Source organism: Penicillium hordei (assembly GCF_028827395.1).
Source record: "Penicillium hordei strain IBT 12815 chromosome Unknown utg000002l_segment0_segment0, whole genome shotgun sequence".
NCBI classification, from domain to species: domain Eukaryota; kingdom Fungi; phylum Ascomycota; class Eurotiomycetes; order Eurotiales; family Aspergillaceae; genus Penicillium; species Penicillium hordei.
The window spans coordinates 24,662-46,003 of NW_026623143.1; the positions used below are offsets into that span (position 1 = coordinate 24,662).

General features: G+C 46.8%; 6 protein-coding genes across 6 annotated transcripts; 3 read left to right on the plus strand and 3 right to left on the minus strand.

Moving 5' to 3' along the window:
• Window positions 1–59: 59 nt before the first annotated feature.
• Window positions 60–1,421, minus strand: N7537_003328 (uncharacterized protein; the record flags this gene model as incomplete). Its single annotated transcript, XM_056894386.1, has 1 exon — window positions 60–1,421. The coding sequence occupies one exon, from the start codon at window positions 1,419–1,421 to the stop codon at window positions 60–62; it is 1,362 nt and encodes a 453-aa protein (XP_056754134.1).
• A 4,407-nt stretch (window positions 1,422–5,828) lies between these two features.
• On the plus strand, window positions 5,829–6,794 carry N7537_003329 (glycoside hydrolase family 75 protein; the record flags this gene model as incomplete). The annotated part of the gene is made up of 3 exons (XM_056894387.1): window positions 5,829–5,924; window positions 5,975–6,343; window positions 6,402–6,794. The coding sequence occupies 3 exons, from the start codon at window positions 5,829–5,831 to the stop codon at window positions 6,792–6,794; spliced, it is 858 nt and encodes a 285-aa protein (XP_056754135.1).
• Window positions 6,795–7,411: 617 nt separating this feature from the next.
• On the minus strand, window positions 7,412–9,137 carry N7537_003330 (sugar porter family MFS transporter; the record flags this gene model as incomplete). The annotated part of the gene is made up of 2 exons (XM_056894388.1): window positions 7,412–8,077; window positions 8,151–9,137. The coding sequence occupies 2 exons, from the start codon at window positions 9,135–9,137 to the stop codon at window positions 7,412–7,414; spliced, it is 1,653 nt and encodes a 550-aa protein (XP_056754136.1).
• Window positions 9,138–11,295: 2,158 nt separating this feature from the next.
• On the plus strand, window positions 11,296–12,742 carry N7537_003331 (uncharacterized protein; the record flags this gene model as incomplete). Its single annotated transcript, XM_056894389.1, has 4 exons — window positions 11,296–11,452; window positions 11,511–12,206; window positions 12,259–12,387; window positions 12,447–12,742. The coding sequence occupies 4 exons, from the start codon at window positions 11,296–11,298 to the stop codon at window positions 12,740–12,742; spliced, it is 1,278 nt and encodes a 425-aa protein (XP_056754137.1).
• Window positions 12,743–13,121: 379 nt separating this feature from the next.
• On the minus strand, window positions 13,122–14,933 carry N7537_003332 (putative amino acid permease; the record flags this gene model as incomplete). Its single annotated transcript, XM_056894390.1, has 4 exons — window positions 13,122–13,360; window positions 13,424–14,004; window positions 14,074–14,273; window positions 14,334–14,933. 4 exons carry the CDS (start codon window positions 14,931–14,933, stop codon window positions 13,122–13,124), a joined length of 1,620 nt encoding a protein of 539 aa, XP_056754138.1.
• A 4,424-nt stretch (window positions 14,934–19,357) lies between these two features.
• N7537_003333 (proline permease PrnB) lies at window positions 19,358–21,049 on the plus strand (the record flags this gene model as incomplete). Its single annotated transcript, XM_056894391.1, has 2 exons — window positions 19,358–19,544; window positions 19,599–21,049. 2 exons carry the CDS (start codon window positions 19,358–19,360, stop codon window positions 21,047–21,049), a joined length of 1,638 nt encoding a protein of 545 aa, XP_056754139.1.
• Window positions 21,050–21,342: the final 293 nt, after the last annotated feature.

Consider the following 21,342-nt stretch of genomic DNA (forward strand, 5'->3'; position numbering starts at 1 on the left):
CGCTAATCACGTATATTGAGCCAACGCCAGGTAAAAACCATTGACTTGTTGAACAGGCTTTAAACCCCCAGTGTCTCCGTCACTTCGTTGACTATCCTTTTAGCCAACATCTGTTCGGAGGGATCCACGTCATTGAGGAAGTTGTCACATTTTTCTTTCACCGCAACTCCAGGATGATCTATGCTTTGTTCGATGTCGGAAATCTCTCTCAGTAGTTCCTGCATCTTCTGAAAAACCTGCATTGGAGGAAGTAGCCCCATCTTGACCCAATCCAGACCCTTGAGACGGCATTCTGGGGTAACTTGTAATGTGGCACGGATAATTGCTAGGCTTCGAGTTCGGTTATTTAAGACTCGGTCCACAGAGATATGGCCATGAGCTTTGGTTTGCAGATGACGTGCAATCCTGGTAGCGCCAATCTCAGCCAGTGACGAATATACCAGAACTCCTAAAAATGCCAATTGCATAGCGCCCTTCATATTCACCATACATGCAACCGAGGATATGCCAGAGAATGTCCCTGTCAAGGTCCAGAACCAGTGCAAAGAATTCTTTACCCAAGTCCGATCATATTCCCAAGTGGAACGTGCCCATTCCTCAAGCTCCCGTTGTGGTCCTTTGAATATCACAGTGCCCCCCTCATCGCGTTCATATACCGCATATCTACCCCGCAAGTCGTTTTTGATGTGAGCTGGCTTGTGGATCTTGACCATCGAAGTGAAGGAAATAAGCACAGAGGCGAACCAATGACTGCTGTATAGAAAAAACAAGGTGAAAGCCCAAAGGTCGGCTGCCAAAATCCCGCACACCATACCGGTCGTTAGCATGGCTCCGTTGACCAGACAAATCGAGTCCAATGTCCATTTCCCGAGAAGCCACCTTAGGTTTCCCGATTGCTGACGCACATTTTTCTGGCGTTCTTCGATTGATGGGTACATGGCATCCACACAAACGACAACGAAGTCATTTCCAGGTTGCTTGGATGTTTGAAAAGATATTATTTCAGTCAGCCATGCGTTGCTCAAGTTGAGTGGCAGTTGGCGAAATACATTCCCCGATACGTCCGATCGTACGGGGAGCATCGTGGTATCTTGTGCGCATAGTTTGATAGATGGATGGATCCACTTCATCGTGGCATTAAGGCGTTCAACAAGCATTTGCATGGGTGGTAGAGTCCCTCCGATCATTGTCAGGTGTGGCCATATGAATAATCCTCGGTCAAACTGAGTGTAAAGTCTTGCTGCACTTTTGTCGACGCGAGGGTTGTAGAGAACGGCTGCGACACCAAGCGGGTCAAACGTAACTCCGTCATCTCTCTTCAATTGAGCGTGCAGGTCTGTTAGTGATTGTGGAAACTTTTCTGCCTGTGCTTGTCCAATTATGGAGAGAAGACTTGGAAGATACAGCGATGATGATGGCATTTTAAGGAAGACAGGCGAGGTCTCCGAGGTTCGCGACCCATTGTTATTAAAAAAAGAAGGTTACCCAGGTCAATAAACACAAGCACTCAAGATCCCGCGCGACTTCGCTAATCCTCCTTTATTAGGTTTAGTGCTGACTAGCTGAAGTCGCTATGTTCGTACCCGACGATCTTGAGCGATCCACTAATGGCCATACCCCATCCAATAGACGGTCAGGCAAAATAGCGCCTGACAAGGGAGCTTGAATCCGTTAAGTCACAGTACGCAGCAGCTATTCTATTATTTACCTACTCTGTCTAATTCGTATATCATCTGTAATGTGTGATTTCTTCCTAGGCAACCAAGGGGATTACATGGAAGAGAAGAACAACTACTCCGCATATTTGTAAACAAACGGAGTTTACAACATAAGTCCGATCTCAGCTCGCACTTGACAAATCAAAATGTCCACATTCTCAAATAATCGTATCATAACACGTGATCGGCCATGTGCCTATACGAAAATCCACCCACATTCCTACAATACCACCGCCACCACTACCACCACCTTAATTCTAACCCGAACATGTACGTGGCAACATATTCGGTGTGAGGGCTTCACACCTTACCGAGGAATTTATGGATGAGGCTGAAAATTACGACCCGAAAGGTCTCTCTCAACTTTGTGCTTCATTCGACAAAGGTGGTGGGGTTGCACTAGGAGACGCATTTGCTATCTACTCTGTTGTCGCGTCCTCGCCAGATTGGAGCACGACATCATCCAAATCTAGGTTTCAGGCAGAACTCATATCGGCAGCTTCTGCCGTTGGAAACGTGATTCCTGTCCTAGTCACCACGGAAAATGTATTCACGGTAAACATTGTCTCCTTGCCATGTTTAAAGCATCCACCTTTCAACTCTGCGCGGGAGATATCACCTCACGACTGCCTTCCTTGGTTCCTTATAAATGCGTCAAAATTTTCTAAGCATCAGATCGTCGGTCGCAAAGACATTGTTGAATCCTTGCTCATGATTCTCCAGCGACCGTGGTGTGTCCTCGAATTATGTTGCTGCGATAGCCCGACCATATCGGCTATCCACCGCTTTGCTGTTATTGCGACCCAGCTCAACCCCGAACTCTACAATCATGCCTTGGTATTGTTACATCAAGAACTAAGAAGAAGAACAATACCCTCTTTCGGTGACATAAAACCCTCCAAATTATCCTTGATTAAACCCTGGATATCCTTTGCCGAACTCGATATCACATGGTTTTCTCTCAAGGAAGTCTATACAGAGTTGTCTTCTAGTCGACTTCGCTCACACAACTCATTCTGGTTGCGACTGATTTCTACCTGCGCTCCATACCTTGGTATGAGCTGTTCAGATTTGGTGTGCATTTTGTCGCACATAACTTCTATCGGCGGCAATCTCTCGAGGCAAAAGCACACCACAGACCAAGCATATTATTCAAGTATTGGACGGATCTGGCATCACTCTCACAGTTCAGTAACCATATCCACACGCGAATCGGTGCTCTCAACAAGGAGGAGTACCTTGAGTGTTACGGACCGTGATAAATGTTTGGCACTAAATGATTTGGAAATTCCGAGCAGCGGTCCGCAATTCTTGCTTCTAATATACAGACAAGTTTTGCAAACTATCTCCGATTCCTTGCCTTGACACCGCACAGTAGATGGGCGACCGGATTACTGGTTGCACAGTTATTTACATCCCCTTCAATTGCCCCGTGACAATGCGGGCATCGCCCCAGGGATTCCAACTTACACAAACACAAAGTGCTCGCAGCCCTCCCGTTATTTCACAGTGAAATTTCCTATCTAAACCTCTTCACTCAGATGTATACTGCTTTGCAGTATAATCCCACCAAATATATCTCCATATATTCCAAAATTCACAGATTTACACCCTGTCATGCTAGAAGCTGCAATCCAGTATTAAATCCAAGAACCATTACTTGAACCACCTTTCTTAATTCGGCTCTTTCGTGCTCCCCATTCATCTCCATATAACCTCCCACATGCGGAAGAATTCCCTTGCAAGCATCCAAAGACCTCTTAGTTACCTATAGTCAAATTGATAAACTTTACGCCAGATATATCCGGTATCTTCCATTATCGCACCAGGGCAGTATGCACTTCGTTTACCCTTTTCTTGTGTTTTCTATCACCAACCACGGATTTAGAATTATTTTCTTTTCGCCTACTTCTCGAATCTTCCAGGTATATCCTTAGGATTGGAACTGACATGATCCTCCGCATAGACACACGTCAGACTACCTATAACCCGACCCTTCTGCCTTCCACCCACCCCCACATCTAACGGCGCTGAAGCAAACATCTCAAATAAAATGCCTACCTTGATTCATATCCGTCTTTCAATATGACTGTTAGAGCTTATACCAAACTTTGTCGTGCCCGCCCTGTCTTGATCATCGGTACTGGACTTGGGGGACTTTGCTTGGCTCGGAGACTGCGACAGCCCATCTAATTCGGTCATCAAAAGCAATGAGACATGATTTATGTGCTCAAGACTACCGTCTGAAATTGGTAGATACGGCGCTCAAACCCTATACTCTCTTGAATATGCTTACACCTGCAATATTGAACGGTTTTGGAATCAAGCCCAACGGAACCAAATAACGCAACGATAGCTCCGCAATGGCCTCTGGTTTGGCAACCCTTCCATCCATTATCGATTGGAGCATATTCTTTGTTCTCCTGACCGGCCCGAGTAACCATATGTTTTGGAAAGAATTTTAGGTCTTACTCCAAGTAGACTCACGGCATTCTTTCGAGATGGGACAGGGACATACAACGCATAATTCCTTGTCGACGCAGATCCTGTTAACCCGCATCAAAGAGCTGTTTTGCCCATGTACCAACGCCATTAATACAATCACGAGCATCATCGAATATGTCTAAACAACCCGTTTCTGGCCCATTCTCTCGAGGCAGATCACTACAATATGCCTCCCGTCATGGAGCCTGATAATGAGTCTCCAACTTGGGTCTCTGGTTCTCTACATAGCTCACACGCGGACGGAAGCCTTAAGTCTCAACCTCCCAGTGTACATTCGGTGGGCGCTCATCATCCCACTACTTCAGTACTTTCTGCATCAAGGGACAACTTTTCTGAACCCCTAATATCCTTGACTTGAAAGGCCTCGCACAACCGGTACAAGAGACGCTAAGACTGCTTTCTACGGTATCGATTATTCATCCTTATCGAGAAAGTTTGAACATCGGAGACTTCGCACAGCTATATATCGGCAGGTCATTTGAGATTATGAGCTAGAGTTTGAAGTCTTCCAAAAGAGGGAATTGCCCTAAGCTAGTGATTGTAACCGTCATGCTCAAACTAGTGGCCTAAGTTGGTATGATCGCCTTATAATATTCATCGGAAATTGACGAATGATCTTAACCTCCAGGGCTACTTTATAAATTTCAAAATCATTTATTTCGCGTGTACGGACTACTCCGTACCAGAAAAAGAAAAAGCAAATACCGAAAGTAGCAAGATTGACTTCAGAAATGGATTTTCTACCAGGTACATACTACTCCGTACGGAGTGCAGTGGGGGCCGAATAATGCTAAGCCATATTGCTCTGACTACCTTCCCGATTGGTTAATTGGTCTTTTCATAATTAATTCTTATTCTTCTGATTCACGTGCTTCAGCCAGCGTCGCATTGCATGACAGAGGGACTCATGTTCGACTTTTTTCCAATTTAATTATGATCTCCTACATGGAGCGACTTACCCAGGTTTCATACTTATTTTTTCCTTTAATTGCCCACTCGCCAAATGTGATGACGTCGTATGTAGAGGAAAGTGAATGAAAAAAAAAAATCTGATTACCATTTTGTAGATTTTTTTCAAAAGTCCTCATTGGTTTCTTGCTATGCTGATGCAAAGAACACCATGACCTACCCCAGAATTTACATCAAAGACTAACGATAGATGATCAGCGCCCCTTTCCCCGGGGTTACAGCAAGATCGACAACCACCGTGCATGATGTCTCCCTTTTAGCCAAGGATCATCCTTCAGGGTGTTCAACATTCAACGCATTTTCCTAGGCTAGATATTTGTGGCCCACTCGCCTATTGGTACATGACCGGATTGCAGTCTCTTGTTGGGCGTTGATGGGATCCCAGTGGGATAATAATAGGCAGGGCTGTGCTGTAACCCAGTTTGGACATTGCCCTACAATCAACATTCACCTCAGGATGTTTCGAAACACTATTTTATTTCGCCTGAGTGGACCACTGTTCTCATTTACCCCTGCATATCCAACATATCCAACATATGCAGCGATAGTTGGTTTATATATTCCACAACCTCCTTCGCTTTTCTCATGATGTATCCATTCTAAGTCGACACCTCAATTCAGTTCATCCTTGTCAAAATGCAGGTTCTCAGTACTTTGATTCTGTGCTCCGCGGGACTTGCTTTTGCATATGAGGTGCCCGCCAATTTGCAAGAAATCTACAAATCCCACAAGGTAAACCTTGCATGTCCGTCAATTATATACAATGGTCCTAACATATACAGGCCGCTAAATGTGATAACCTACTCTCTAAAGGATTTAGCGATGGAAGCAAAGGCACCGACATGGGTTATTGCGGCGACATAGACGGGGCTATCTTCTTGCACAGTACCTCCAAGGGGGGGGCCTACGCTGACATGGATGTCGATTGCGATGGCGCTAATAACTCCGAGGGAGGCTGCTCCAATGATCCGAGTGGCCAAGGTGTCACGGCGTTCCAGGATGAAGTGAAACACTTTGGCATCAAGGACTTGGATGCCAACATTCACCCCTATGTTGTCTTTGGAAATGAGGAACATAAACCTTCGTTTATGCCTGATAAGCACGGGATGGAGCATCTCAGTGTGATGGCGATTGTGTGTGGTGGTCAACTAGTACGTCACCCCTGTACCCGCGACTTATTTAATCTTTTCCCTGCTAAAATTATCGCAGCACTATGGTATCTGGGGTGACACCAACGGCGGCACTTCTACTGGAGAAGCTTCCATCTCTCTAGCTAAACTCTGCTTCCCTAAGGAGGACATTACTGGTGACAGCGGACATAGCGAGAAGGATGTTTTGTATATTGGCTTTACCGGAAAGAGCGCAGTTCCGGGATCCAAGGCAGACTGGAAAGCGAAGGACAGCAAGACGTTTGAAAAGAGCATCAAGTCTCTTGGTGATAAATTGGTCGCGGGTCTTGGTTCGGCTGGATCCAAAAGCTCTATCAGAGCCTTTCCATCTTCATTCACTACATCCGTGCGGACTATCACCACAACTTCCACCAAGAGTCCCACTTCTGCCAGCGCTCCTGCAGGCACATCAAAAGCGTGTCGCGCGGACTAAGCCCCCTTGTATGCACAGGCCTTGATCAGTTTGCCTGTGTGTATCGGGCTCGTGGAGGTGGGATTTGGCCCGTCTTCTAGCTATGATTCGCAGTGCCATGTTGTTGTTGTGAATGTTTTTTAATTGTCAAATTGTCAGGAATCTATCTTAGTCTTGCGGTACTTGATTTACAAAGGGGACGTAGAGGATTATTGACATTCCATCTCTCGTAGAAGCCAGCTTCTCCTCTCGTATCTAGCCTTTCTAAAAAGGATATATTGCTCCTGTCTTGAACTAATTCTCCTAGAAACAATCATATTGTATTAGCACATACTCCTAACCACTTGAATCGTCTACGTACAAACTTTACTTTGGTAACTTACTCGTAGTTTAGGTGTGATTCATGTTGTCGAGTTAAATAAGACAAAACGCCTTGTATTCTATAAATGCAATAGGTATATGATCGATCTCCTATATATACAAAGAAAGTAATTGTGCTCAATAATGCCACCCAGTACTCCAGGCCCAAGATGATATCGTGTCATACAGATTCATGCATCATGAAATGAGAATGCAACACCAGTGAAAAGAAAAAGAGAAGAAATTGTTGTCTTTTTTCACCGAAGAGGCCTTTGAACTCACGCGTTCTCCGCGTGAATGGTTCCCTGCGATTTGCGACCGTACGGGTTCTCATCCGCGATCCAGTCCTGGTGGCGTTCAGGAATCTCGTAGTTGCTGCTCTTCCATGGGACAACCTTGTTGACATACATCCAGTCAAGCTCCTCAAGTGTGCGACCCTTTCCTTCAATGACGAAGAAGTAAACAACGCCGACAGCTACGAAAAGGCAACCAGCGAAGACGTATCCGTACGCAAAGTCAATTTCCTTGGTGATGAAAGTTGTGAAGAAGCTGATGAGGAAGTTCCACAGCCAGTTGGTTGCGGTAGCTAGGGCCATACCCTTGGCACGGTACTTTGAGGGGAAAAGCTCTGCGACAATAGCCCAAACCATGGGACCCCAGGTCATAGCATATGCCGCAATAAACAGGCAAGCGACGACAATCATACCCTTGCCGGCATTGGGGGTATTGGTAGGTGTTTCCACATCCAGAACGAAATGGCCGAGAGATGAGAAGATCATAAACATGACAAACATCCAGATGGCTCCGAATATTAGGGACTTGCGACGACCGAAGTTTTCCACGACATACAAGCCACCAAATGTAGTGCCGAAGTTCACAGCACCGAGGATGCACTGGGTCACAAAGCTGTCTGAGAGACCAGCGCCTTCGAAGATAGTGGTACCCTGTCAAAAATATTGCTGTCAGCGATTTTCCCCCCGAAAAAAGTAAAGAAAGGCAACTGATGTAGGAACTTACATAGTAGAAGAAGTAGTTAGCACCGCTAAGCTGTTGCAGTGACTGCAAGACCATGCCAAGAGCAATACGGTAGAACATGCGGGGAGCAGTAAGGAATTCATGCCACTTCTGGTCATCAGACTCGGCTTCAAACTGTTCACGAATCTCTCTCATTTCTTCCAAAATGCGGACATGGTTCTCTGGGATACCATAAAGCTTGGCTAAAGTGGTTTGAGCACTCTCGGCCTTTCCGTGGCGGAACTCATAACGTGGGCTTTCGGGGAAGAATGCCATACCGCCGCCGAGGACCAGAGCAAAGAGGAAGGTGATGCCCAGAGTGATGCGCCACTGAGCAGTGCCATCCATGGTGTGAGTACCTAGGTTGATGCAGTACGCCAAGAAAATACCGAGGGTGACGAACAGCTGGTAACAACTGATCATGGCACCACGGATATGACGAGGCGCACTTTCACCCTGGTACATGGGCACGAGCAACGAGCAGCCACCGACCCCGAGACCAGTGACCCAACGGCCAACGACCATCTGGTACCAGTGACCATCGGGAGAGGAAATTTGAACAATCAAACCGACGTTGAGGATCATACACCAGAGAGTAATGGACCACTTCCGGCCCAACATATCAGCGACGGGGGCTCCAACCAGGGCACCAATCATGGTACCGATGGACAGCAACCCGACAATGAGACCGGAGCGCACGGTGCTGAATGCGTAGGAACCATCTGCGTTGGGCTCACCATACCGCTCCAAGTAGTTGCTCATTTCTTGGAAGCCGGAAATCTGACCCGTGTCATATCCGAACAGCAGACCACCCATGGAGACAAAGAGAGCCATCACCAGGGAGCGCACGGTTATCCGAGGGATCGGTGTATCGATGCCCACAGGGTGCATAGGCTTCTCAATAGGGCTATTTTGGAAGGACGACTCAACACTCGGCTGTTGAGCCGGGGTGATAGACTCCCCATGGTGGGAAGACGCTTCGACACCCATGGTGTAGGTTGGGAAAAGAGGAATGTATTTCGGGCTGTCCTGATGGTTGATACTTCAAGTTGTATTCGACAAATATAATGGGACTAGAGGACCAGCTCAGAAGTAAATATGATGAAAGAAGAATAGAGGGAAACAAGCCCATGGGGAATAAGAAATCTCGGGGAACATTGGGGAGAAGGCCCCTTTTTGTAACCCAGCAATCAGATGGTGGGAAAAAATAAAATAAATCCCAGACTCAAAGTGGGGAGAGAATTGTGGAGAGGCAAGTCGTGCGAGATGACGATACTCATGGCCGCTGTACAAAGATGACAACAGTCAACAAGCCGGCGGAAGCCGACTTGCACTGCCACCCCACCAGGGGGAATAGCCATACAAGGCAGGTTCCAAAAGATCATCGACTCTGGTTCGCCGTTTTCAAGTGGATAGCCGATTTGTTCGGAGGGATCGGGAAGTGGCGGATTCAAGCTCATAGGCCAAGGCCGTGCCGAACTTACTCGGGCTCGAATATTTTGGTTGGGGGCCGAGAGAAAGAAGCCGAGAACGAGATCCCTTTCATTTTAATTTGGCCATATCGACGTACTTTGTAGAATATCAGAGCCAGGATACTCGGATAAGTCCTCCATCTGGAGAAAGGACAGTGGGTCATATGCCAAAGAGAAAACCCGGGCATTCCCCAGGCCCTCCGGGTTCTCTCCGGATACTCTCCGGATTTAAAAACATGTAATTCATTTCCCGATCGGTATCCCGGTGAAAGCATCCCCGAAAAGTACACATCATCTCCAGACATGAAAGGGGCTTCTTCGAGGGGAAATGCGGAGTCTGGGGTCGGTGGCGATATGCTGAGTACATACTATTGAGACGTCACTGCTATTGCTACTTTTGCACTAGAAGAACACTGTATCTAGTGCACAAACAATCTTCTGTCTAGTTACTCCGTGTACAGCTTATGTAAAGCTCAATCCCATTATAAATACCGGCATCGTGCTGATATTCCGATGCCGAGCCCCGAGCGCATCAGAGGCGCCACACCCGTTGCCCCTACGTCATAGAAGAATTTTCAAAGTTTTTGTTCTTTTTTTTTTGTTTTTTGTGTTTTTTAAATAAAAAAATATATAATACGTATTTTTTGTAATTTTATTCGTAATGTATATTTCATCTCATCTACAATATACCATTTCATACATAATCTCACGATCTATTTCCATAGTTTATTTTCTATACATTTGTGCTGAAATCCCCCACCCGAAAAAGCGAGGATTATGTCTAACTAACTAGTCAGTTATTCAATATTATTCATGTAATACCCATGTGGTAACTATAAATAACGCGTAATTTTTAATTTTTTTTCCGGAGTTCCCCGTAGTTTCCCCAACATATGCCGGTTGATCCGCCCAAAAATCCGCGTCTCTGATAGTCCGTGCCAAGTCGGGGAAACTTTCGGGAACTTTGTAAACCCGTTCCGCTTATTCAAACAGGAACATCCATGGACCGTAACGGATATGAATGAATACGACAGGCTACTGCATCCTGTGCAGTCAGCGATAACTCAGAAAAGCTTGTGAGAAATGGAATAGAAAGGAAGATAGATGATTTATGTTGTATGCAGTGATCTTGTAGCAGTTATCACGAATTAGTATGATTGTCGGGCGAGCTAGCCGAGACCGCTTATATGATTACTGAGTTTCCATGACTTTTTCCTCATCTCCCAAGTACAGCGGCTGAAACGCCTTGACAGATCGAGACAAGTGTGTCAATTAACCCGTGTTGCAATTTCTGCAGAACTTCCCCCCGCAATTTCGGTTGATCCATGAAGTCCTGGATTTCTTAGATACCCCGCATACTAATGCAAGTGGTTTGGCTTATGAACTTCAGCTCTTCAAAAAGGCTGAATCATTGGTGTATCGCAAGCGGACTACCGCCTCGATTATTCCGCAAACAACACGGGGGGCTTGCGGCATACGCTCGATGGGAACACTCTGTAGCCTGGTATATCCTCTAGTCGATGGAATAATTTCGGTTCCCTAATTTACGGCGGATGTTGTTCCCCGTCTTTCGATATTCCCCGCACTCTCGAAATATATATATTTATATATCTATCTATCTATACATACCTGCATCCACAGCCGAACAGCAGTGCACCAAGAAATTTAGAATCATCATGAAAACGCTAGCAATCTTATCCCTGGCCGGCTTGATCTCTGCCCAAGGTGCTCCGTACGCTCAATGTGGCGGAAGCGGTTATGCTGGCTCTACGACATGTGTCTCTGGCTGGGTTTGCCAATACCAGAATGACTGGTTTAGCCAGTGCCTCGCATGTAAGTGTGCTCACATATGTTGCAATTCTGGTTAATCGATTAATATGGAACGGTCCAGCTTCTGGCGGTAGTGCCACTACTCTATTGACAACCACAGCTAAAACGACCACTGCAACAAAGGCAACCGCCACCAGTGACAGCAGGACAGGGTTCCCCACCACAAGTGGACTGGATTTTGAAATTGGTGGAAAGAAAAGCTACTTTGCCGGTTCCAATTCCTACTGGATTGGCTTCCTCACCAACAATGACGATGTGGATCTTGTACTTGACCACATGGGTGAATCCGGGCTCCGAATCCTCCGAGTTTGGGGATTTAACGATGTCAACACTGTTCCATCTTCTGGAACTGTTTATTACCAGCTACTTAAAGATGGAACTGCCACCATCAACACCGGCGCAGATGGCCTACAGCGTCTGGACTATGTGGTTGCTTCCGCCGAGGCACGGAATGTGAAACTTATCATTAACTTTGTCAACAACTGGTCGGATTATGGAGGAATGGCGGCGTATGTCACTGCCTTTGGTGGTAGCCAGACAAGTTGGTATACAAATACTGCAGCTCAAACAGCCTACCGTGCTTACATCAAAGCTGTTGTTTCTCGGTATATCGACTCGTCTGCTGTCTTTGCATGGGAGTTGGCCAATGAGCCTCGCTGCAATGGCTGTGACACGTCGGTTATTCACGACTGGATCCAGTCTACTAGTGCCTATATCAAGTCTCTAGACTCAAAGCATATGGTTGCCATTGGTGATGGTATTTCGGCCCTTGAGATCCCTGCCACGTGGTTGTCTAACTCATCTTCTAGAGGGCTTCGGGCTGGATACAGGGTCTGATGGCAGCTATCCCTACAGCTACGGCGAAGGTCTGAACTTCACAATGAATCTAGGGATTGATACCATCGATTTTGCTACATTCCATCTCTACCCATCGAGCTGTATGTATATGATTTTTCCATTGCCCTTGGTCTAGACTCTGCTAATGTATTCACACTAGGGGGAACCACCAATGATTGGGGCAACGGGTGGGTCAAATCCCACGGAGCTGCCTGTGCAGCAGCTGGCAAGCCCTGTCTCTTTGAGGAGTACGGTGTCACTTCTGATCACTGTGCCATTGAGGCTCCATGGCAGAAGACGGCGCTGGACACCACCGGCATTGCAGCTGATCTCTACTGGCAGTATGGAGACATGCTGAGCTCGGGAAAATCTGCCGATGATGGAAACACCTTCTACTATGGAACTAGCGAATTTACTTGTCTGGTGACGGACCACATCGCAGCCATTGACTCCTAGACCTCAGAGCTTGTGGAGTTGTATTGGGGGTTGGATACAGATCCATGTCTTGCAGATAATTAGGATCCGGCCGTTTCAATCAGCCTCAATATACTGAATCTATTAAAGGACCACGAACTGTGTGGTCATTTCATGATGCTTTAAATAGCTGCGCAGGTTATGATGTGTAAGTCAGGCAGAAATAACTATTTTGATTGGGTATTTATACTTATATACATGCAACTCTGTGCTTTTCTAGAATTAGTTAGACTGGGCTATCCTCAAGAGGGTATAAAGAGTTCGGTGTCGCGGGGGCAAGAGAAGTTCAATGTCGCGGTGGCAAGAGAATTTCAATGTCGCAATGGCAAGAGAGTTTCAATGTCGCGATGGTAAGAGAAGTTCAATGACTCGGTGCCTTCTTGGGGACTTCGGCGTAGGCTGAGGGCTCAGGGGAGTTTTCATCCCGCTCTACAGCGTCGGTTGGCGGTCCACGGTAATTGTTGTAGCCCCAAACACCATACCAGACAGCAGCTATGGCAATAAAGCCAGCGAACACCACAGAGGCATAGTTCATGCTCTCCTTGGTGACAGATTTAAGTGTTGGCATGCAGAAAAGGGGAATTGCAAGAAGACTCCAGCCTGATTGTTGAACAGTTAGTTGAAACATACGTGTAACAAACGGAATTTCCAGAGGCAACTCACCAAGAGCAAAAACATTAGCGATCAGGCCAAAGACTCCAAAGTTGAAGCTACCGTTCTTGATATCTTCACGGCCACGGAAGATCAAAGAAACGGCGATCGGGCAGGCATAGCTCGTTGTCAAAAAAATGACACCAACACCCGAGAAGGCATTGTACGCAGCAGTAGAGCCAAAGTAGATCACACCGAGAATAATTTCCACGGCCATACCCAATACCAAAGCATTGAAAGGAATGTCCAGGGTCTTGTTAACGGTGCTCCACCAGCTCGAGCCGGGAATGCCGCCGTCGCGGGCAAAAGCCCAAGTACAGCGAGAGGTGGCGGTCACACAACCAACACCGCAAATGATACCCAGCACAAGGAGGGGAATCAGCAGACAGAATGCGCCTGCCGAGTTGCCGATAGCGGCCTTGAAGATGGCTGGGGTGGGCTGACCGGAAGCCAGATTGACCAGGTATGTGAGATCGGGAAGCACGAAGCAGACGGGAATCAAGAAGAGAAGACCGGCGATGAAGTTGATGATAATGGTTCCAACCATAGCCTTTGGGACCATGACGGCGGGCTCTTGGACCTCCTCGCAGAGACTAACCGATACAATATGTTAGCATGTGTAACGGCTGAATTGAGAAAGTATAATTGAGGGTCGGACTCACGAGATAATCATGCCGGTTGCCGAGGTGGCGTAGGCGGCCTGCAAGAGACCGATGAAGAACGACCACCCGGCGGGCCACCCAGCCTGAGTTTCAAAGTGACCAAAGACCCATGCGGCATCGTGACGACCTTGCTTAGCAATAGCCAACAGACAAACGATAATGGCGAGTAGACCAGCCATGGTCCAGAAAATGGCGAATGTCTAAAAACGATAATCAGTACTATTACCTTATAGGGCAAAGGGGCACGTGCGACTACGTACCTCCAACCATGGCAGCCATTTATTGCCAAACGCCGAGATGGAGTGCGTCAATAGGGTGATGGCCAAGAAGATGAGGAAGATCTGGTATGTCTGAAAATCATCAGTGATTCCGACACCCGGTGATTTTTCAAACACATTCAGGCAGGCCACGAAGAGCAGGGCAGTTCCAAAATTGACGGCGAGGGTAATAGTGATGTTCCCTGCAACGTAGGACCAGCCACAGATCCACGATGCAACGCGACGACACCACAAGGGTGACAAGACGAATGTTTGATAGTAGACACCACCTGCAGTTGGGTAGACCGAAGTGATTTCCGCCAATGAGATAGCCACACATAGAATCAAGAAAGAGATGATCACCCAACCCCAGATGACATTGGCAGGCCCACCTGCGGCGAGTGGGTAGTATAGAGTGGTCGACAAGCCGTAGGGAACTGAAGAGAGAATGAAGCACATAAAAGTGACTTGCCAGATCGATCGATTGCGAGCCAATTCTGGCTTGTATCCCATGTCCTCTAGGGTACGATCTGCATTGGAGCTGCTCACGCCCTGTTCGACCGTCACCGCGGAGGGGCGACGGAATATATCATCAGCAGCCATAAGGAATGAAAGTTATTGAGTAATGCTGCTGATCTGCATGCAGTGCAGATTGGTATATATATGCTAGGAATATAGTAAGTAGAGGAGTGTGAAAAAGAGATGGAGAAATAAGAAATACAAAAACAAAAGATAGAAAGAAAAAAAAAAAAAAAAAGACAAAAAGAAAAACGCCACTTAACGGCAAAAAGAAGGAAAATAAAACCCAAAAAACCCAAAAAAACCCAAAGAGAAATATGACCAGCAGATTAAAATGCAAGCGAATGACATCCACATAAATCCACAGCCTCCACTATGTCCCACTACGTTTCACCCAGCCCCACCCAGAATCCACCCATATCCATAGGACACGAGCGGGATTAAACTTTGAGCCAATCAAGCGTGCAGGGAGAGACAGGGAGATTGCTGGTACAACCAATCAGACTGCTTCTATAATCCGAAAAACTATGTCCACCCTTGTTTCGAACCTTGGAAGCTTTCGAGAAAACGGGGGGGGGGATTGCGTTGTCGAGCTCTATTCCGTAAGGAGTACAAAGATCCATGTATGTTGTAGGGCTGGGCTGAATGGTTTGGTTTATCAAAGATCCATAGCCTACTTCGTACCTACATATATGGTACATAGGTACAACATAGTGTCAGTGTTCCCTTTAACCATCCAAATACATACTATGGAGCTACCGTCGAACATGATGTCGGAGGCGTTGGTATGGGTCCGAAATCCAAGTTCTGGGAAATGTTCTCCGCGCAAATCAAAAACCTGATTATCTTCTATGTTGTACATTTTCTGTTTTCTATTCTTCAATATAGGTACGAAGTACAGTATAGGAATTCAGATAACAACCAGGAATAATGCCCCAAATACGGTGTACCTATGTTGCACATATGCAGTTAAAATATCCCCCTGACTCTGACAGGTTCCGATACCAGCCGTCTTATGACAGGCCATCCCGCAAGTATAGAGATAACCTCAATTAAAAAGGGGGCACCGGCTCTCGGTGCAAATATTTGATTGGTCACAGCTATCTTGGCTGCAACCTTTTACTTAATTCCCTACGGCGTAACTATTCCGTATGGAGTAGTCAATTGTCAATTATCAAAAATCAGATACCAACTTGAAGCGTCCGGTGCTGAGAGGTTTCCTTCTGAGAGCCTAGGCAGAAATAAAAGTGTGCACTCTCTCCTTCCAATGAAAATCGCAATATATATGGGTCTGAGAAATACTCAACATCATACTCCGTACGGATCCATAGCTGCAACAAACGGGTGGGACTAGCGGCATGTTTATGCCTGAGGTGTCAGACCTCCAAGCCTTAGTTTGTCTCCATTTGAGATTTCGCCCCAACAGCTTCGGGCGCAAATCCACTTCAGTACTCTGTAGTGTGCACAACAATGATCCGAATTTCCACACCTCACATAATGCGAACGTTTCGGGAATTCCACCAACTTCAATAACCGAGTCTAACCCTTGATATCCAGTCACGTCCGTGGGTTCCTGCTGAGCGTGACATGCACCCCAAGATCACAAGTTCTTGCCAGGTGTGTCTCACCCAGGTCGACAATTAAAGTGGGGTTGTATAGGCGCGTCGTGAGAGATCCTCCGATTTGCACATTTGCGCTCAGGGCACCGCATTCGAGGCCCATAGGGCTTGTATTTACCATAGCGATCGCAATGAATAAATCATATGAGGGGGCATCGGAAACACGGACGTATCCAACTTGCGTGCCATCAATACGGGTTCCCAGTGTCCCCGCCAGTCATATAGCGTGCAGTGATGCCTCGGTGGTAGAATTTATACAACCCGCATAACGCCTCACAAGATTATAACTGGTGATCGCTAATCTACAAGGCGTGCCCAGGGTTATGGCAAAGCCCAACTTCTCGACGACTCCAAGTCCTTCCTGTCTGAACACCAGCCCTAGCTATGCACTATACATCTCGCCTTGGGAAATATGGAACCCAGTGCCTCAGGTATAAGCATGAAACAGATGGAATACAGCATCGGTGTACCTGGACGGTCCGCTTTGGGCGCTCCAAGTCCCCGCGGTATTGGGTCTGGTTGAGATGAGTGCTTTGATGATCATGGCCTTGGATGGATGATTAAGTACAAATAATAGACCTACGGAGATGACATAGACTGATCCCGAATGAGCTATCTATGTAAACCAATAGTGAATCTGGACTCTAAATGGAATACCCACGGAATGCCGAAGGTTCCGTCTCGGTCCGTGGTGGGGGGATGTGGGGGTCTTCGATGACATGAGGGGCCTTGCCAGGATTGGAAGATTGTGGGGGAAGTCGGGAGCTTGAAGGATATACATAGACTACCTTTGAGCGGCCTTGGAGTCTTCCTTACTAGGTTGCAGGGGCGAGTCGTCGCCTTGACATTATCAAAGTATCAAGTGATCTTGTCTCATCTCCCAAACGGGAACACTATGTTATACTCTATAAGGTCACTCTCCATGTTGATCTTCTATGTCCTAGTGATAGATTTACAAAATGCAGGTTTAGTTAATATTGTATAGCTGTACAGCTATAATGTCAATCATCTATCCTTCATGTTCCTACGTCAAAATGACGTCGGCTTCCTAATTAAGCATCGGCCATAAAAACGTCCCATACGAAAAAGGATTTGTTGTATGAGGACAAGGACCAGTAGTATTCAAAGTCCTTGTTCTCTTCCATCACAACCTCACACAGGATTGCTGTCCAACCTCCAATTTGTTTCATCAACATTTGACTTCATACCTCAGCATGGCAACCGATACTATATTTTCCTCTATATTCACTACTACCGGTCATCTCAAAGCCAAGTATCACAATCATGTTCAAGCTGACGAATTTACACTGCTCTTAAAAGAGCCCCAAAAGGTAGAAGATACCAAGATCCAATTCGACTGGATATCTGAAAATCGCCAGGGCTAGCAATATCATCCAACTAGAGATTCACGTGGGTGCGACGTCTCACCACTATGAAACCCAAGTTCAGCATGAAAGCCCACCCGAACCTTCCACCCTGAAGAAGCTTCAAAAATGCGATATCGAGCTCAAGCAACTCAACCTTTAATACTTCCAACACCTACAACGAATGGCAGAACTCATGGAGCGCAAGCCACCAGGACGCCTCGTTTATCGTTATACAAAATGTCTGCAACACAAACCCAAAAAGCTCTACAATATCGAACGGACATACTGCCTATAGTTGCTGTGAACGATCCTGGCACACCATTCGGATCCCTTCCGGAAAAGTTCGGTATATGCACTGCACGAAAGTTGCGGATGCTGCACCCGCTACCGCGGTTACTCTTCCTCAAGTGTGGTAGTCAACAGAAAGGCTGGCATTTAACCTAAACGAGTTCTTGATCGACAAGCCCTAGGTTGTAGTGCGACAACCAATAAGAGGGCCTTTTCCTTTACGGCGGCGTCGTGGATTAGTGTGAATGGGAAGATGGACGGATTGGGGGCTTGCTCTTGGTTAAGTTTGTATTACTGGATGGAAATTTCTTTGGTTCTTAATCGCATGGTCATTTAATACATGTTTCATGGTCGAGGCATACAGCCAAAAAGACGAGGTGTCATGCAACAATACGATATCTTGGAAGGTGCCATGTGCCCAAATGTATTCCCGGCATAGCTTGTTCGAGCTTAGTATGCACCTTTGACCGATGCACGCTAGTTCGATTATGGAATAGCAATGACGCCTGATTCGTCGGATCTGAACTATATTTCCTATTCTGGTGTAGTATCGACTTTCCAGCATTTTCCAACACGAGATTTTTTTTATTGCTCTTTGCCCAATCTCTTTGCCCAGAGTTTTTACCCGGCGCTTTTCTTTTCTATTTTATTGCGGCCTATATTATCCCCCAGACCGGTTACCGGACCGGTGCTGTTATCATTTAGGGGCCTTTGTTTACTCGTTTTCTCTATCAGAATGTTTGAGGTGACAGATTTTCTTTCGTTCTACCGCGATGCCATCCACGGGCGCCAAGGGGGGACTTAGCATAGTAGCCTTGTGGGTTTTACCCTTCCTTATCTGTTCCCACTAGACTGTCAACTTTCCCTGTAGATTATGTGCTATGGACACTAGGAAAACCGGGAAATAAGACGTCACAATAATGAATATCACCAGAATCAGCGCCTACACGGTCTCGTACAATTTGGCAGTCTTACCTTCAGGTAAAAGCCTAGTCGGTTACCCCAGGAATGTACCTTTGTCCGAGCCTAACTGCCATTAAGCGGCCACGGACCCCTCTACTGACCAGTCATCGACCCAAAATATAGCGGTTTAATATCGCGTGGCTGAGGGTCTCTGTACGACGGGATGAAACTGGGCTGTGAGAGAAAAAAACCCCCATTTAAATGCAGCACACATTCCTGTCGATCGCTTCATTTTTTATTCAGCATTTTCCCCCTTTCGTTGTCGCACAAGATGGCGACAATAGAGACCGAACCCCGCAACTATGGGGGTAATCATCATCCCATCAGCGAGAAGGGCAAAGCACTTAGAAATTTGGTCGAAGCCGATCTACTCGATGATCGTTATGCAACCACCACTAAACGTGGTTTGAAAAATCGCCATGTTCAGCTAATGGCCCTCGGAGGCACAATCGGAACGGGTAAGTTTACGGGGTTTCGACATAAAAAAACAAAAGATTGCTCACACAAGTCAGGACTTTTCGTGGGTTCCGGTCAAGCCCTGGCCATTGGAGGCCCCGCGTCGCTTCTTTTAGGTTATATCTTCATCTCGGCCATGGTTTATGGTTTGGTCACAGCTATCGCTGAGGTTGGTGCCTACCTCCCGGTACATGGCGGAACAATGAGTTATCATGGATTTCGCTATGTGTCGCGGAGTATGGGTTTCGCCATGGGGTATCTATACTGGTACTCTCTCGGAATCTTAGTGCCGTATGAGATCACAGCTGCTGGACTGGTTATTGGATACTGGGACCAGAGTGGATCGATCAACATCGCCGTGTGGATCACAATCATGATGGTCATCATTATCGCGCTCAACTTTATGCCCGTTCGAGTATACGGTGAGGCGGAGTTCTGGTTCGCTGGGGTGAAGATCATCACTCTGGTCGGCTTGTTGATGGTATCTTTCATCCTCTTCTGGGGTGGGGGACCTAATCGTCAGCGACTGGGCTTTCATTATTGGAAGAATCCGCGCCCATTCAACGCGTATCTCACGACGGGAGATTCGGGCCGGTTCGTGGCCTTGTTGAAATGCACAGTATCCAGCGCTATTGCGTTCATCTTCGCCCCAGAGCTGATTGTGATCAGTGGCGGCGAGATGGAGTCCCCTCGGCGAAATATACCTCGGGCAGCACGGAGATACATTTACCGATTGGTGTTCTTTTACATCTTTGGTGTCCTAGCTATTGGTGTTATTTGCCCATCAGATGCTAGCCGTCTGACCAAGGGCGACGGCACAGTAAGCTCATCTCCATTCGTGATCGGCATCCAGAATGCCGGAATCCCGGTTTTGGACCACATCGTGAATGCTGCCGTCTTGACATCGGCCTGGTCTGCAGGAAATTCCTTCCTGTACATGTCTTCGCGGTCGCTCTATTCCTTGGCTATGTCAGGAAATGCGCCGCATGTGTTCAAGACATGTAACCGATGGGGTGTCCCATACTGGGCTGTTTCGGCTTCAGCATGCTTCTCAGCATTGGCTTATCTTGCTGTCGGCAACTCCAGTTCAATTGTGTTCAACTGGTTCGTCAACTTCACAAACACTTCTGGCTTTATCTCATGGATCTGCTGTTCCGTGGTGTTTTTCCGCTTCCGCAAAGCCGTCAAAGCACAGGGCATTGAACAACCGTATAAATCAAAGCTGCAGCCGTATGGGGTTTACTTTGGCCTCGCGGGTGCCACTCTCATGACGCTCATCAACGGGTTCACAGTATTCTTCCCATCGGAATGGTCTGTGAGCAACTTTTTCACCGCATACATCGGTATTCCTGCTTTCTTAATTCTTTACTTCGGACATCGGGCACTGTATTGGAGTGATCCATGGGCATGGCGCCCAGAGGAAGTTGATATGCACACTGGTTTGGATGAAATTATTGCTGCTGAGCAACCACCAAAACCACGGGGGCCTTGGTGGAAGTTTTGGTGATATATAGCAAATGTAAGGGTACCTCGAGGGTAATTGAGGGATAAAGTAGGTAAAGTGAGTAATTACCCTGGAGAGCCTTCGAACCTTGGTACCTTCCCATATTTGTTACGTTTGTTACGTTTATCACGTTTGCTGGCCGATGACGTAATATCAAATATTTTAGCGGGCGTGTTGCTATCACTCACCCGCCTTATCACCATACTAATACCCCGTAACATCCAATAACAACTAATGCCCCAACATCTTATTGCTCCGTAATTCAGAGTGTTGGCTTATCAAACGATTCCTATGGG